Source organism: Tiliqua scincoides, chromosome 1 (genome assembly GCF_035046505.1).
Source record: "Tiliqua scincoides isolate rTilSci1 chromosome 1, rTilSci1.hap2, whole genome shotgun sequence".
In the NCBI taxonomy this organism is placed as follows: domain Eukaryota; kingdom Metazoa; phylum Chordata; class Lepidosauria; order Squamata; family Scincidae; genus Tiliqua; species Tiliqua scincoides.
Genome location: NC_089821.1, coordinates 205,670,080 through 205,688,585, shown reverse-complemented (window position 1 = coordinate 205,688,585; position 18,506 = coordinate 205,670,080). Strand labels below are relative to the sequence as shown.

Genomic DNA, 18,506 nt, shown 5'->3' with positions numbered 1-18,506 from the left:
TAGCAGAATGTTTGTAATTAATATAGATGCTTCTACTTCAAATTTGTTTTCAACTACTGATCCATATCTGATAATACACAATTTGATGGCCAGAAACTAGTAATTGGTGGGGCTTTCACAGCCAGCTAACTGCCTTTCTTCCTGCCTTGCCAGCCCTGCAAGGCATTTTAATACAGATCTACCTTTTCCCACCATTATTCAGTTCTTTCTTGAGTACCCCTAAAGGTTCTGGCAAGTACCCCTGGGGGTACACATAACCCAAGTTGTGAACCACTGCTCTAGAATGTGACCTAAAGAAGTAAGAGTCTGGCTTACTTAGGCCACAGAATTTCCTTCCTGGTGGTGTCTGGCTAACGAGGTAATCAAGTTGTGCTGCTGCTAGAGAAATGCACACTGGGATTTCACTGCAAAGGGAAAGGAAGAAGTGTGTGCAAAAAGCACGTGCAAGTGCTAACATGAGCACAACTGACTGGTGGGGGGGCACAACTGACTTGAGTGCAACTGTCAGTGGCAGCTCTGTGTCTGCTACCAATTAGAGCCTCTCTTTTTCCACCAGTCAGTTGCGCTCATGTTTCACGGCAGGCGGATAAAGCAGTTCCAGCACTTGCATGTCTGGCTGAGCATCCAGTTCTCTCGACACTCATAACCTCAGCTTGGTGGCACTGTGAGGCAAATGCATGCAAGTAGCATCATTTGTTCTCCGCTTGGCCATTTAATCCTCAGCTGTCCCCGCTCCTTTCCCACTTTTTTCTCTGTTTCTTCAGAAAGAGAAATATTTGCATCTCCCTCGCAACGGCAACAGACTTTTGGCAACCACTGACGCCAGCGATGGAAGGTGCGGACGCAAAGTTTTACTAGAATTCTCTTACCTTTGTAAACCAGAAAAACCTGATGCCCACTACCAGAGGAGGCGCTTTGCTCTTGCCTCCTGGAGGAGGGGTCATAGTTAGCCTTTCAGAATGTCAATCTCTTATCCTCCCACCTGCTTTCCTGCAGTTTGCCATTGTGAGAACACCTTTATTGCTAAAAATAGCACCAAAAAGCTGAAAGTAAAATAACAGGAGTGGAAGCCCAACCAGGCTAAGGCAGAGCCAGGAAGCCAAAAAGTGGAGAGAATGTTGTGGTCTCCACCTTCCTCTTCCTCTGAGAATGCTGGCTTTGAGGAAGTGGAAGACTTCAAGGGATTCTGCGACTCTGCTGCTGCTTTCAGTGGCTCCCTGGGGAGCCACAGGTCACAGTTTGGGAATCACTGCCGTAGCCTGTTGATACCCTTTAGATATAGGCTGATGGGTTCTGAGCTGTTTGTGACAGATCAGGAGAGAGATCTTGGGGTGGTGGTGGACAGGTCGATGAAAGTGTCAACCCAATGTGCGGCGGCAGTGAAGAAGGCCAATTCTATGCTTGCGATTATTAGGAAGGGTATTGAGAACAAAACGGCTAGTATTATAATGCCGTTGTACAAATTGATGGTAAGGCCACACCTGGAGTATTGTGTCCAGTTCTGGTCTCCGCATCTCAAAAAAGACATAGTGGAAATGGAAAAGGTGCAAAAGAGAGCGACTAAGATGATTACGGGGCTGGGGCACCTTCCTTATGAGGAAAGGCTGCGGTGTTTGGGCCTCTTCAGCCTAGAAAAGAGACGCCTGAGGGGGGACATGATTGAGACATACAAAATTATGCAGGGGATGGACAGAGTGGATAGGGAGATGCTCTTTACACTCTCACATAATACCAGAACCAGGGGACATCCACTAAAATTGAGTGTTGGGCGGGTTAGGACAGACAAAAGAAAATATTTCTTTACTCATTGTGTGGTTGGTCTGTGGAACTCCTTGCCACAGGATGTGGTGATGGCGTCTAGCCTAGATGCCTTTAAAGGGGGATTGGACAAGTTTCTGGAGGAAAAATCCATTATGGGGTACAAGCCATGATGTGTATGCGCAACCTCCTGATTTTAGAAATGGGTTATGTCAGAATGCCAGATGCAAGGGAGGGCACCAGGATGAGGTCTCTTGTTATCTGGTGTGCTCCCTGGGGCATTTGGTGGGCCGCTGTGAGATACAGGAAGCTGGACTAGATGGGCCTATGGCCTGATCCAGTGGGGCTGTTCTTATGTTCTTATGTACCCAAATCCCTCTTACTACTCTACCCATTTCATTGAGAATTAGGCTACCCGAATGATCATTTCTGACAGCAAATTGTATGGAACTGAATTACAAAATGTGTGCATAAACACTTTTGCAACTTGAAAAACATGAGTTCTTTTTTGCTGTTCCTTTTTTTTTGAATTTTTACAAATGTATACCATTCAGTGTTTGGGTATCGTTGTAATGAAACTGCTGTGATTCACAGCATGGTTCATCATGTGATAATCATTACAGAAGGCTCCTTTAGTCTTCATTTGAATAAGATTTTAGTTCGTGAATACATATTTCTGGTAATCTTGTATGACTTGATAGCAGTTGTCTCCTTTGACTTGAATTTGACCTTTTGATATATCACAACTATTCCAGTGGAAAATGTTAAATTGCTTGCATATAAGAGAATAAATTTTAAAACTGCACTATAGCTGTTGGAGTTCTGGTAATTATTTGATTTAGCAAACCCAGCAAAATAAAAAATGGTTAAGTAGCTATGTGTTATGTTTGAATATTCAACTAAAAGTTATAAGTGGTGGAGAGCCTTTCTAATATTAAATACAGTGATAAAATGTCTTAAATCCATTAAATTATATCAACTTTAATATAATGCTTGTTTAGCTTACTAGGAATTAGTTGTGGTCCATTCCCTTGAGCTCCAAATTCTTGTCTTCCCCCTCATTCTCCCTGGTCTGGTCCAACTCCTTCCCCACCCCCTCCACTGACTTCCTTTGATCTTCCCCATACTGTTTTCCTCCCTGCTGGTCCACTTTCCTCTCTGGCTCAGTTTGCGAAATGCGGGAAAGAGCAGACCCACTCAGATTGGGTGGAGGAGGTCTGGTCTAGAGGGTAGAGCCTCCGTTAGCCCAAAGATAACATCAGAAGGTACCCAGTTCAAGGACACTGGCAGCTCCCTGAACACCTGAGAATGGCGAGATGTTGAAGCAGCTGACAAGCCAAGCTGAGTGATTACACCTGCTCTTGGTGTGAGCAAGAAGGTCTTGGCTGCCCTCCGTGTGAGAGATGGAGCTGCTTGTCAGCCTGTGTGGGAGAACTGGAGGCCAGAAGTGAGACCAAACCAGGAAGATCTATTCTGAAATGTGGTTGGTTCTTGAAAGAGAGAACCTCTATGATTGTAAGAATCCCCTTGAGGGATTTAGAAATGCCTGCCTATGTAAACCGCCTTGAATAAAGTCAGAGGAGTAATCCGATGACCAGAAAGGCGGTATATAAAAATAAATAATAAATTATTATTATTATTAAAAAGGGGGATTGGGGATGGCTGAAAAGGAATGGGTATTTTTATTTTTTAATCAATTTTTGGAGATAAAGCTTGACTGATCAAGAGTGGCTTTTTTTTCTTTTTTGAAGAGGGAGGAAAAAGAGAAAGGTGAAGATCCTTGATTAAGCTGACATAGACCCCAAGCCTATGTAGGTCTACTCAGCAGTGTCCAATTTGAGTCAATGGGGCTTACTCCCAGGAAAGCATGGATAGCATTGCAGCCACACAGAGCAAGACTACAACTCAACCTCAAAGTAGATGGGGGTGTGCTCACACACATATACCCCAACATGCAGGTGCCACCCCTATTCCCCCCAGGCAAGACAGAGAAATGCAGGCTGTGGCATTTGGACACCCCCCCCCCAAAGCAAGCTGGGCTCCCTCCTTCCCACTTTGAAGCCTGCCAGGAGTGTGCCCTGTGCTGATAAGATGCAGCACCTCTGCAGCTGCCCAGTCAGCCTTCTCTAGGTTTGGTGGGGAGGCTCCCCCACCATGTTTCACAAGTCCTCCCCACCTCACTGCCCCACCCACCTCATTCACAGCTACAGAAAAGCAGCAAGTAGGGAGGCAGCTAAGCTGAGCAGCTGTGGCCACCTCTCTTCCTGAGATGCCTCAGGACACCCCTGGAGGCTAGCCATGCCTCCCTAGGGAGCTTAACTAGAGACTCCACTTCAGAGAAACTTGGCTGCTTTTACTAGCTCTGTAGAGCTTTTCTTCACATGCACATTGTCAGGCCTTTGGCACCCCAGGCCCTGAATTGTTATAAGCCAGGATGTGGCAGGAGGGGCCTTGATGTCCAGGCCTGGTATAAAATGTACTTAAAGGAACAGCAGCACTGTATGCTGATTAGCAATCAGCTGCACCTGTTACAGGTGGGAGTCACGTGACTTGGGGACAGATGTGTGCAGAGTCATGTAGGCTATGGTGGAGTGGTACAATGCACCACTGGACAGCCAATCAGAGTGGGTCACAAGACTGTCTTGTGACTAGGAGGTCACCCTACTCTGATTGGCTGACCCCGGTATTTATGGGGTAAGTGCAGACATCAAGGTGTGGGTTGCTGTGGTGGGAGTTTCTGTGTACTGTGCTGCTGGTTTGTGTTCTGACTTGGACTGTGCTTTTTGTGACTGTGCCTCTCTGTATCCCTGACTTCTGAACTGTTTGACTACTCTTCTGCCTGCTCCTTTTACCAATACATGCTTCTGCAACAAACAAGCCAATGTCTGCTTCTCTGGCTCTATTTGGGATTGCCTGCTTCTTGTGCTGTCTTCCTATGCTCCTGAGCCACTCTGCTATCGGGAAAGCAAGGGCTATCCTCCCCTGCTGACCTGACTCACATTATCTTGGTTTGTATGATAGATAACATTGTTGGAGGGGCTGCCTACTTGAGCATTTGTTGAGCCTTGCATTCCCTTTTGCCTGGCCTTTGATAGGAGCCAAGGCATCTTTGCTTACTAATGAACAAATATGTACATGTGGATCAGTTTCCATAAGGCTCAGTATACTTTCCCTGTCAGCTGGGGGTGCGTGTGTATGAAATGGGACTTCTCAAGTGTTTTTGGGCCTATGTTCATTGGATCGGAACTATTCTGATGGTGTTGCATTCCTCTTGGCCTGCTGTTCAAAGTGAACAGAGGCACGTTTGCCTACTTGGGAGTAAATGTGTGCATGTTGCTTAGTTCTACTTTCTATAGGGCTCAATATATAATAATAATAATAATTAATACAGATATTTATATACTGCCTTTCTTGGTCGTCAGATTTCTCCTCAGACTTTAATTCAAGGTGGTTTACATAGGCAGTCTATACTAAATCCCAATAGGGATTTTTTACAATTGAAGAAGGTTCTGTCTTTCAAGAACCACAACATTTCAGATGGATCTTTTATGATCTGGTATCACATTCTGGCCTCCATTTTCCTCCCACACAGGCTGACAGCGGCCAAAGAACAGGTGGAATATCTCAGCATAACTCGGCTAGGCTTTTCCTAGGCTATTTTCCTAGTCAGCTCTCAGCTTGTCGGTTTCGTAACCCACCAACTATTTGGTCGTGACCCACAGTTTGGGAAGCACTGAATTAGAGTATGTTTTCAAGAGTTGATCTTAATGCAGGTTCCCTCTTCAAAATAGTATAACCTGACTTTTTGAAAAAAAGCATTTATCTTTGGCAGGAGTCAAGAGTACACAAGTTTAATATGTTAAAAATCTATCAGATTGTTATATTTCTTATACTTCTTGGAATATCAAGGCTAAATTAGTTTGTGTAATATAATTCTTACATTAAACAATTCCTGCTCAGACAACCATCTCTCGGCACATCATTTCTAGGGAATGTTAGACTCTTGTGTATTTAGCACAGAGACAATAGTATTCAAAAGTTCTTTTGAATGTAGACCAGTGTTTCTCAAACTAGGTGGGTCGTGAGCCAATTTCAGGTGGGTTTCCATTCATTTCAATATTTTATTTTTAATATGTGAGACTTGATGCTACCATGGTATGTGACTGCATTTGGGGAAATGTTATAGGCTTTTTTTTAACAAGCTACTATGTATATTCTTTTAACAGTGATACTAAGTGGAATTTACTCCTAGGTAAATGTGGGCATGATTGCAACCTAGGGTTGTTAAAAATTTTCCTGCTTCATGGTGTCACTTGTGGTCATGACATCACTTCTGGTGGGTCCTGACAGATTCTCATTCTAAAAAGTGGGTCCTGGTGCTAAATGTGTGACAACCACTGATGTATTGTATACTTAAGTTTCAAACGTACAGGATCAGTTTCGCACATTCTTATTTCTCATGTTTATGTAGGGTTCTGCATAAAATCTTGAACTTGGAAGGAACACTTTTAAACTCAGTTAAAAACATTGTGATTTAGGATGTTTTATATGTGCCAGAGAGGGGGGAGAGCAATTTTTTGTTTCTGCTTACTGTTGATTTTCCTTTTTGTTTTGGTTAACATTTCACAAATGGACAGTTGGCTGTCAGTACTGATAATGACCTTAATCCAAAGAAATAATAGTATACAGGGGAGGTTCCATATGCATAGCAAGGCTTTTCAAGCTTTTTTTCCAGCAACCGCTTCTGAAGATGGTAACCCTTTTTCAATCATAAGGTTGCTTACTATTTTGGGGATAGAATTGGCTGCAGAGTTAACATCAAAGAAAGTTCTGGCTGCTAGAGAACATACTAGAAGTCTGTTCTTCATACATAAGGAAAATATTTTGACATATGCTAAAACATTATTCTGGGCTCCAAATACAACAATGAATGCATTACAGTAATTTCTCTATTTCAGTGGGAATCTATTGAACCTGTTTGGTGTAAGTATATGCTCATTTAACCAACCATGCTGGCTGGGACTGTGGAATTGCATTTCATGGTCAGCTGTTTGAAATCACCACGGCCTCTGAAGGTTCAATTTCAACTACTAGCAAAACATTGATCTATTTTACCTCTCAAGTGATTTAAGATTGAGTTTTCCAGGCTTTTTATTGAACCAAGTGTAGTTATTCAATCTACTGCAGGTTTTCACTTGATTAGTTATTCAAAAGAAAAATTGTGTGGTTATATAATTACCACCAGTAAGAACAATGTACAGTTGGCTCACATGTTATGTGAAGGTTAGCTTCCAGAGTTGGTGCCTTAAAGCCAAAGCATGTATACTAAAAGTTCCCTTGAAAAAAACCCTTACAGCAAAAAAAAAATACATACTGTGTCTTTAAAAACTAAAAGAGGCACATGGGAACTTACTGAGGGAACAGCAGCTTCAGTCTCTGATCTGATGCTTACTGCAGAACAAATGTTTAGTTAGGGTTGAGTATCCCTTAGCCAGACTACAGGTTGAGTCTCACTATTCCACGAACGTTCTTACAGAACTCACAGTGGATGGCAAAAAACGCATTAAAGCAAATCCATTTTTTTAAAAATGTCCCTTTGCTAGGCAATTTAAAAACAGCCTTGCTGACTTTTGTGATGTAAGATAGAGTCATTAAGAAGACAATCCATCAATCAGTCTCTCTCCAGGCTATTAGAAAGGCTTCACTCCCAGCCAGCAACCCCTCTCTTCACTAGTATGAAGTGATTATCTTTCTTTCATGTGCTCAGTGGTAAGGGAGGGGTTGCTGCCTTGGAGTGAAGCTGTAGCTGCTTGGAGAGAGAATGACTGATGGATGGATTGTCAGCTGGCTGCCCTCTCGCATTAACAAGGCTATTGTTAAATGACTTTTTTCCTTTAATTTAAAGGGCTCTTCTCAACCCTTCTCATTGCATTGAGATAAAAAAATCTGTGATAATTAGGTTATACTTGTAATCACTTGCATGACTGTCTTTCTACACTAAGAAAAGCCATTAAACTGTGATTTTAAAGGGGTGCATTTTCCCCCTTCTCCAGGGATCAGCACATTCCTTCTCGTTTGCAGTGGCCATTTGTGTTGAGTCAAATCAGTGTATAAAACAGTCAGTGTTTTTTGCTGGTTGAACCTCTATTTGGGAAAGGAAGGTGTCCGGATTTCAGAATAATTGCATAAATATGAGAAATGCTTCCTCTTGCTCTTTTCACTGTTGCCCATAAGGACGTCTGCTGGCTTCTGACATTTTTAAGCAATGTCTATTCAGGTACACACCACATAGCAGAGAATAGAATTTACAATCTGTACTGTATGTAGGAATGAGCACAAGACCCTCTAGTGTTCATGCTACAGAAAGTTTAAAAAAAAGTCATGGACAAAAATGTCTGGGTTTCAGACTAGACCATATTTCAGATGTCCAGATAAGGGGTTATGTAACTGTAAGTGAAATGGTAGGTGGAATTGCCTGCCCCTATTTAAATGGTTGTTTTTCTGTTTTTTGTTTGTCAATTGTTCATACAAGTAAAATCTGCATAAGGTGCAGGCCAACTGTATAATAAGAGAATCATTCCAAACTGGGTAATTGAGCAACAAAATGGCAAATGAGGTTCAGTGTGAGAAGGGGAGGGCTGTTACTATTGTATACTGCTGGGAGGATTCCTGGTGGGTCACTCACCGGAGAAGCTGATTTGAATGCCTGGGAAGGATATAAAAGGGATATAAATTTGTAAATAAAATGAATAAAGAACAGTATTGGTACAGCGCTGAAGAGGCGAAGGGCAGCTTGTAGAAGGCAGTAGAAGCTGGGAGTATAGAGGTGGCCAATGAGATCAGCAAGGTCCAGGTGGCCCAACCAGGCAGAGATACCATCTTCAGGAAAATATCTGCAAAGAGATCCCAGCTAAGATAATCTTTGAGGATGAGAAGGTGAGCGGGGGCTGGGCCACATTATAACAACCTTGGAAAAAGACCTGCTGGGCTGAACTAAAGGTCCATGAGGGCCATCTTTCTGGTGTCATCAGCAGTCAACCAGGTGTCTTTGGAAAATCTCAAATAGAAAACAGCCCTCCTGTGTTTCTTGCTTTGTACCTTCTGGCACTCAATACTGCCCTTGAACTTGGAGGCTCTAGTTAGCTATTGTGATAATAGCTAAAAGTGTTAAGGTGAAGTGGCATGTTCAATATTCTCTAAATAAAAAGTGGCACATGGCATGCTGTGGTTTGACCACCCCTTCTCTAACTATAGAAAGTGCTGTCACCAAAAACAGCAATCCTGCATCACTGTCCTTATTTTCTGCTGTAAATTTACTAATGCAAAATTAGTGCAGTTATAGAGAAATGGAGCAGAACTGCATGTCATCAAATGGTTTTTTTTTACTATTAGACTTTACTGTAGGATGAGGAAAGAATAAGATGCAGAACAGCAGTTTTCCAATACATGCTCCCATGCACTGTCTTGCAGCACTAACAGACAGGTGGACAAATGTAAGGGAATAAGGAATCATAAACTTTGATAACACCTCCGTCAGATTTTGCAGAATTATTGAAACTGGACAGAGTGAACACTTGCAGAGCATTTCAATAATAGAATGTGAAGTCCTAGAAAAGAATGGGTGGGATGAAGTATTTGGTTTGATATGCATATTTCTTGCTTTTTTGCAAGCATCACATTTTGTCCATAATAAATATTTCATGTATAAGGGTTCAATAATTTCAAAGTCAACCTTTATATCTAAACATGTTACTAGCTGAATCTTTAATCGTTGCAATACTTTAGTTTCTGTACAAAGTTTGTTTATTACAAAATATTTGTTTATTACCAAATTTGTGGTTTTTGTGTTTTTTTCCTTCTCACATGGCAAAAATTTGATACACTTAGGTAGCATAGGGTGCAGTAGTTGCAGCTTTCTTGTGGGTGCATTTGAATGTACATGTATAAAAGTACATGTACAAAAGTAAGACTTTTATACTTGTAAATGTCCTTTGTATGCCAAATAGTTTTATATAAATGATGCATTTTATGCTGCTAAACAGTAAGTTTAGGCTTTATATGACAATCACTATTGCAGATATTTGAATGCCCTCCAGGGAGATAAAGCAGGATATAAATTTGCAAATAAATAAATTTTAATCTTTCCCAAAATTATCATCTTTTCCGTGGCTTCAGTATTTAGCTAGCCTTTCTGTGTATTCTGCCTCTGTCCAGAGGTATGAGTGGCAGTGAAGCGTGAGAGGGCTTTCTCCATTGAACTTAGAAGAAATCCTGGAAGATTTTCAGCTCTGTTTCAGCAAGCAGTTAATTTGTACTTGTTTGTGCTTTTGTTCTTAAGACTATTTTAGTTTTTGTTTTATCTAATTTTATTGTTTTGGTTTTTTAAACTTGATTGTAAGCCTGTCTATCCATCTCTCTATTGAAGACGAAAGACAGGGTTTAAATGTTTGTTTAAATAAACATTGGTAACATTATATTGAAATGCTAAAAGGTATATCTTAGTTTGTTGGAGCACTGCAAAAGCTACAAACTCGTTAAGTATTTGGATCAGTGGTTAAAGCTATGAAATGGGAGCAATGTTTTGTTTGATTTGGCTTAAAGACTAGTTGGGCAATTATAATATTTCAAGCTAATAAAAAATACTTATTGAGGTATCCAGGCTTCAGGAATTAGTCCATTTTTGCAATTGGCTAGCTGAATGGGAGGCTTCTAGGAACACCAAGCATACCAGGAACCCCAAGTATGCCCGTCAGAGTGCCTTGTCAAATTAATCAATACATTGCGTAGGAATCAAGGAAGCAGCCATTGGGCCATCTAGCTCTGTGTTGTATCTACTGACTAGAAACAATGCTTTAGAGTTTTAGGGCCAGTCCCATACAGCACAGGAGTGTTGGTTCCAAATGTTTACTGTGCTGGATCTGAGCAGACAGGAGGTCTCCTTGGGGGAAGGAAACATTCATCCCAATCTGCTCAGCGGGGCTCTTGAGGCAGCACCAGCGATTTAGCTGGCACAGACTGAAGAAGCCTCATGTTGGGCTTCTGAGCTTGAGAGGGAGGTAAGGATTCAGCTGTCCCGCTCCCTTCCCGGGAGTGTCCCACCCCTGTTCCACCCTCTTCTGCCCAGAAACACCTTCCCCTGCCCTCCCCATGCTGCTCAGCATTGACATCCTTTCCACCAGTGACTAGGAGTTCTTCTGCAGCATCAGTGGATGGCACAGGCCTTTTCACCATTGCTGATTACTCATGGGTGGTGCAAACATGCCTTTTGGCACATTTGTGTTGTCCATCACCACTGCTGGGGCTGACACCTGATAGGATTGGGCTGTTCAGTACCATACTTTAAACATGAGACCTTCTGCATGCAAAGCAGGTGCTCTACCTCTCAGCCACAGTACCTCTCACGTTCTTTGTAGTTGTTCAACAATGCAATGAGATAATGTAATTGTGGCTGACAGTATTAAGCATAAAACAGATGCATCCAAAACTTTGCATTGAGATTCTATCTCCTGGCTTACGGAATTTGACTTTGAATAGCACTAATGATACATAGATGACAATTATTGTTTATTCACACTCGTTCTCTGATTACAAACTCTACTATCTGATTGGAAGCAAAACAGTTTCATGCAAAAGTATGGTTATAGTTTATACATAAAGTAGTTTAGAGCCTCTCTAAACTTTATACAGAGAAGCATATAAATTAAGAGTATGCTTTCCAGGCACTATTCAGAGTGCTGGCTTTGTCATATAATACTCTTAAGGGCCTGGGATCTAGGTACGTGAAAGGTAATCTTTCCCTATGTAAATCTGCCTGTTCTTTGGGGTCACTTCAAGAGTTCATTATAGATGTTGTCTCCCTGGGCAGTGTGGTTTGCAAATATTCATGACAGGGCCTTTTTTCTTGTGGGAGCCAGCTAGTGGAATTGGGAAATGCTGCTTTTTGTTTCTCTGAGGTGTTCTTGCATTTTATTCAGTATTTTATTATAAGCTCTCTTGGGTGCTGCATTGCAAGGGAGGAAATGGGGTAGAATTGTTAAATAATATGAAAATCAGCTCTCTCTCAAATGAGATCAGGACTGTTGTCTTGGTGCTATTGGGTTTTAAAGAGAATTTTTCTGTTCTGACTGCCTTTAGTTCTTACTCTCTGCTTTTTAGTTCAGTCCTATGTGATTGTGTCTGGCTGTTACTTGTTTAGACATATAAACTACATATGTAATCTACCTTGGATTTTCCATTTACAAGGAAAGATGGAGAATAAATATTTTAAAATAATTTCATCAACTTTTAGTGAAAATTTTTTACATTTAAAAATAGCACACAGGAAAAGGTGTGTGATCAGGATCAAAACTGTGATGGGAGCAAATTGCTGAAGCCTGGCCTGCCTGTGATGTGGACTGAAAGTCTCACACTGAATTGCGGGGAGTTGCTACCTGATAAAGGGCTTCCTGCATCTGCCTTCCAGCCTGCACTTACCGAATTCCAGTTCTCTTTAAGAAGTGAATTGGGTCAGTGGTGGCCCACTTCTTCCTCCATTGGCACTGGAGAAATGGGGGAAGCTGCTGCCTTAAGCAGCCAGGTAGAATGGAGAGCTGGAACACAGTGACCTAGAGGCTGTTCCCTGACTTGCAGCTCTGGCATGGCCTATCTTCCTCGGCATCAGTATGGTTTGGCACAGTGAACGGCAGCCATGCCAGAGCTGTAGGTAAGAAGGCACAGGGGCAGGCTCTAGATAGCTGTGTTCTGGGTTTGCGAGGCATGTAGGGAAGGTTGGCAACATTTGATGCTGCCTCGCACAGAATCAAAATTTCAACCACTCTTGCACTTCTGTTGTTTTTTCCTATTTCATGCTTCAATTGCTGTTTATAACTAACGCTAAACCTCTATCAGGTCTAATTTCACAATTAGACACCGATCTAATTTAACTGAGAGTGTGTCAGGAAAGAGGACAAGAATAAGGACACCTATTCCACTCAAATTCTACACTGCCATCTAGTAAGCAAAGTGCTTCGGTTTGGGGCTGGTGGCCAGCCCTGAACCTGATTTCTCTAGCAGTTAAAGTGGGAGACGACTTCAGTAGGGAGGAAGATTTTAAAAAGATGCTTCATCAAGCTCCAAATAACACAACATAAGAACATAAGAAGAGCCCCACTGGATCAGGCCAAGGGCCCATCTAGTCCAGCTTCCCGTATCTCACAGTGGCCCACCAAATGCCCCAGGGAGCACACAACCTGCGTCCTGGTGCCCTCCCCTGCATCCTAGGCTGGGTGGAACTCTAAACAGGCACCTGTTAGGAGCTGGAGTGCATTGTTGAGGGTCTTCACTTTTAAAGAGTCTAATCTGAAGTTACATACCCAAACTGTCTCACTTTGTGAAGTAAGATATTCAATGCAAATAGTTTATTTATAAACCAGTATTCCAGGTTTCACCTTGTTAAGAGGAATAATGCTATAGTGGGTTAGAAAGTCATTACAGTATAGTCTGGATGGAAAAGCTGAAGCACTTCTGATTTTAGGTACCTTCCATGAGCTCTAACATTTTGAAAATGCTTAGAAGTAATAGTTCATTTTAATTACACCTTGAACAAGCTGGAGGTTTGAGGCACCTGATCACACAGGTTTGTACAAATTTGATGCTGGTGCTATTTTACTCAGCACTGGATCTCTCCAAAGCAGCTCAGATAATCAAAATGTTTCCTGTAGAGCAGGGGTGCCCAAACTTTTTGGCAGGAGGGCCACGCCGTCTCCCTTACACTGTGTCAGGGGCCAGGAATAAAAAAAATTAATTTAAATTTCAAATTTGAATAAATTTACATATATTTACATAAATGAATATATTAGAGATGGAACTTATATGAATGAATGAAGGTCAATCAAGGCCTATAAAAGACCTTACACAAAGCAAGGCTGGCCTTTCCTTCTCTGCTTCTGCAGTATCACAGATGTGAAACAGCAAGCAGTGGAGGCAGCCCTCATTCCACAGCTCACGTGAGAGATCCAACAGTTGCCCTCACACAGAGCTGTTACATAGGGCCAGCGTGGGCTCCAGCAAGGGCTCCAGCAAGTCTCTGGAGGGCCAGAGGCTCATTGGAGACTGGAGGCTACCTGTGGGCCAGATGAGGAGTCCTCAAGGGCTGCAAGTGGCCCCAGGGCCGGGGTTTGGGCACCCCCGCTGTAGAAGGTTAGCTGCCAGAATTTGTATTTTTGTTTCCAATCTGCAGATAGGATTCGTATAGCGTTGGTTGAACTATTTCAAGTTTTAGTGGTCAGCATAGCAAAAGACAATCCTTATTTTGGGGTTAGATGGTTTAGTTAGGATCTGAAAGAGCTGACAGTTTAAAAATGTATCACTTCTAAAAATTATATATATTATATTTCTAGCATATCCTGTGACCATGACAACTGAAGTTGTTTCAGGAACGGAAGTGAAAGAATCAGAGAAGCTGGATACAGACCCATCAAGGGAAGATGCTGGGGATGCACCAGAGAGTCAAAAAGAGCAGACATCCGAAATAGAACAAGATACTCCTACTCTCCAGACTCCAGTCAGCCAAAGTAGCCCTAGTAAATCAAGGGAAGGAAAGGGCATTTCGCGTTTCATTCCTCCATGGCTTAAGAAACAAAAATCATACAGCTTAGCTGAACCCAAAGATGAAGCTAAGAAAAAGACACTGCTGGCATCTGAAGAAGAGACGGTAGCAGAGGAGGGTGAATGTTCTCTTCCAGAAGAGGGAAAATTAGAAGAAGTTGCTGAGAATGGGAGAGAAGCTAAAGCAGAGGACAAAAAAGAAGAAATACTTCCTGTCAGTAGTGCTGCAGCACAGGTACATTTTGGAAATTAAAGCAAATGAATGAAAGTTCCGACATGAAGTATTTTACTGCCCAATCCTATCCCTCACCATTACCAACAATGCAACTGTGCTGATGGAGCATGCACTGCATTAGGTGGTGGTAGTGAATGGGCGATCGGCGGGCTTGCTGGAAGAAAGTAAAATATTTTCTGTTTAAGGCTCCCTGTGACCTATGGGTTTGCTTAGATCCATGCCAACTATATAGTTAGTGTACGCCTGAGGAGAGAAAAGGGGTGGGGAGAATTGAAAAAAAGAGTATAGCATCCTGGTGCATGCTGGTGTTGCCCCACTTGCACATGGCAGCAAATTAGGCAAGAAGCTTTGCCTCCCAAGCTGAGCTCCACACTGCCGCTTCCAGAAGCTTGGCAACCCGAAAGTTTGGCAGTGACACAATCACCTAATGTTCAGATGTCATTGCCGAACGTCCAGCCCTAAACCAGCAAAGGCTGCTAACCCCTGTCCTAGAGCTTTGGAACTGGAACAGTAAATAGTATTTCAAATTCCAGATTAAAGATTTATATTGGAGCAATATAATATTAGCTTTTTTATTCTTGATCACTTTTCTACTTATCCCAGCAGGGATATTCACATATAAACATCTGCATTGTTTCCTCTTTTAAATGTTGTCAATAACATTTGTCCATCTGCTAAATATAAGATCTCCACACTAAAAGTAATTAATTGATTAATTAATAGATTTGTCTCCTGTTCAGTCCTAGTTGTGGTTTTCCATGGCAAATCCCTAATCACGCATGTTCAACTTACTAAATTTATACTATTTGTTTGTGTGAAGTAACAGGCTGTGATAATGAAAACCAGTTGAGTCTGTGCTATGCCCTTCCCTCATTGCAGACCCAATTGACAGATGGATAGTAACACATTCTGTGGTTTTCCTGATTGCGGCCCCTTTTCTTGCTCACAACAAATTGAGCTATCAATGTCTGTTAACCATCACAACTAAGTGGAACATCCATATATAAATAAAAGGTACACATCTCATGTCTGCACATCTCATTGTTGAAAGTGGGATGTGAATGTACTAGATAAAACTTGGTCTGATCCATTAAGTCAAATCTTTCAGCAAGGTACTTATAGGTTGCTTTTATTTTCTGTTTTCTGAAATGGCTGGCTCTCATTAGCTAATAGAAGTAGATTGCATAAGACAGTGTTGCTCTGTTTCTGTTGCCACTGAGTTCTGAGCATCACTCTGTTATTGTACTGTACAAAGTCTGTGTATCATGATTACTTACTTAGCTGCTTAAGCAGTATTTACATGTTTGTAGAAATACAAGAAATATACCTACAAACCATAATCTTGGGAAATGGTTTGCATAATATACTTATAGCTACCATTTATTGAAAACACAGTTGAAAATGAGTCCATAAAAGTTTCTAAACTCCACCCACATGTGGATGTAAAAATACTTCTAAAAATGCTGTAGTATTGTAATGGTTCAGTACATGTCTCTATACCTTTCTGTAACAAGACTCTTGTAGCACTTTAAAGCTTAACATATTTGTTTCTGTGTACCACAGTTACTTGCCTATAAGTTGATCTCATAGACAAGTTGAGGGCAGATTTTGAGCCAAAAAATCATGGAATTTTCTATGACCTTCAGATAAGTCAGGCGAGGAATTAAACTTAGGGGGGTTTCCTGAATAGTTTTGTTTGATATTACCTGAGACCAGATCCTGAAAAATAACCTACCAGTGATTGTTACCTAAGAACTGTACAGTTTTTAATATATTAATAATTTAGTAAAATATCCTAAGATACATTTTTATTCACTAACTTATTAAATTCTGGTTTTCACAACCTTTTTTAAACAACATAAAAGTAGAACTATTAAGAAATCCTTCTTTAAGGTGCCTGGTGTGTTAAGCAGAGGCTCAACATGTAACATGCAACATAAAATGCATAACTGGGAGTGTGCAATTCAGTTCACAGAGGAAAGACAAGCAACAAGGAATGAGTATGAGCAAGCGCAGCTACACATAGTTGCAACTCTATTTACTCAGAAGTAGACCTATTGCTTTCTATGGGTTATATTCTTAAGTAATGGTGTACTGAATTGTAACTTGGGACTTTGTTTCAAATGGAAACAAGGATTCCATCCTAGTGTTCTAAAGCCAGACCCCTAAACTGTGGGGTATATGAAATGCTTTGAAAATGACTTACCAGGAACTGTTCTGAGGCAGCAGCTAAAAGGAAAAAAAGGAGGCATTTTCCCTTCTTCTCCAAACTGGAAAGGGGATGAAGGTGCTTGTGGGAGTTGTGAGGAGGCTTTGTGAGGTGTAAGTGCTGCACTTCCATAACAGCAGCCCTCATACAGACTACAATTCCCATAAGCGTCTTCACTTCTCTTCTTGTCTGGAGAAGAAGCTAATATGGCTGCCTCTGAATACCATAATTACTAGTAAAAATTCTTCTTTTTCCTCAACCACCTATGTCCTGTTTCTCAGCCCAGTTCACCAGACAGCTGCTAAGGCTCCCAGAGGATTCTGCTTTATTCGCTGTATTGACCTGTGTATAAGTTGACCCAGGTTTTCAGGTTCAATTTTTAGACATAAGTTTTTCAACTTGTAGGCGAGTGTATGCAGTAAGTCTTTGGGGTTACAGGCCACTTAATCAGATTTTTTTAAAGCAGATCAAGGAGTAGTGTTGCAATTTGAAAGGAACAATCCCCCCATTAAAGGCTTATAGCACAGTCCTATGTGGTTTACTCAGAAGTAAGTTTCATTTTGTTCAATGGGACTTTACTTCAGGTAAGTGGGTGTAGGATTGCAGCTTTAATTTGCAAGGACAGCAACAGCACCTGTTTCCACTGCCAGAGCTCCAACTAATAGTATGTTGATAAAACACTTCTGAACACATGCAGACTGCCTTTCAACCAGACCTGGAATACAGAGGTTGCCACATATGTAAAATGTTTTCTAGTCTCAAAAACCTAATGCTACATGTAAGAAAGGGGGAGGCATTTCTGCCCTTTTAGAACCGATCCAGAGCTTGAATTTGGTAGTTTTTCAGTGCCAGAATTTAATCCAAACACTTGAAATAGCAGAGGGTGTTGAAGAATTGTGCAGAGTTGTTTACCAAACACTGGGCAATCATAAAGAACTCACATCCTCTTAAGACTAGGAAAGTACCTCAAAATTCTAGACAAATGGTATCCAAAATTACTGTTTTCTCCCCCAGGAATGTTTTGTTTACAAGATAAATTGATTTTGGGACTTTTGCTATGCTTGGTTCTGACTCAGGGCAATCAAGGAAAATTAAACAAAATAACCACTTTTGGTTCACACCAAACAGATGAAAAGATTCCTCCTATAAAATAAAGCAGAAGTTCTGGAGGGGGATTACTGTGTTCAGTAAGCTAACTTGTTCTGTAATTTTTTACATACTATCTTACTAGAGACATATGGCAAATTGGAGGCTCTAGTTACCTCCCTGGAGGCAGTTTGTTCTCCTCCCTGTACATAAACTATAGCCTGCTTGTAAAACCTTAGTTTATAGCAGGGGTGTCAAACTTAAGGCCCGGGGCCCAGATGTTACCCATGGAAGCTTTTTATCTGGCCCTCAGGCTCTCAGCTGCTTCAGCAGTGCAGAAAGGGCAGCCCATAGGAAAACTGGGCTTTTCCATATCTTGAAATATGATCAGGATTTGCATATTTTCTCTTCTGTCAATTGCAGCTGAGTTCCTAAGTGAGAAAATGCTTTTTTTGTTATGAACTGTTTAATGACATCACTTTCTGCCTAATGACATCACTTCTGACCCTCAGCAGGCATATTGAATGCTATTTAGTCCTCTGTTTGAAATGGGTTTGACACCCCTGGTTTATAGGGCAACTTACAGTACCTAACAAAGAGTAAAATAGATAAAATATCAAAATAATTAAAATA

The 18,506-nt window shown here is 41.4% G+C and overlaps 1 protein-coding gene across 5 annotated transcripts in view; it reads left to right on the top strand.

Annotated features, from left to right (window-relative positions):
* The window catches only part of EPB41L2 (erythrocyte membrane protein band 4.1 like 2), a 125,358-nt gene that overhangs the window by 37,549 nt on the left and 69,303 nt on the right, over positions 1-18,506 (top strand). For all 5 annotated transcript variants that reach the window (XM_066614573.1, XM_066614565.1, XM_066614549.1 and 2 more), the window contains exon 2: positions 14,136-14,578. In XM_066614573.1, coding sequence (XP_066470670.1) covers positions 14,150-14,578 — 429 coding nt within the window. In that variant the 5' untranslated portion in view covers positions 14,136-14,149. The remainder of the gene's footprint in view (positions 1-14,135; positions 14,579-18,506) is intronic.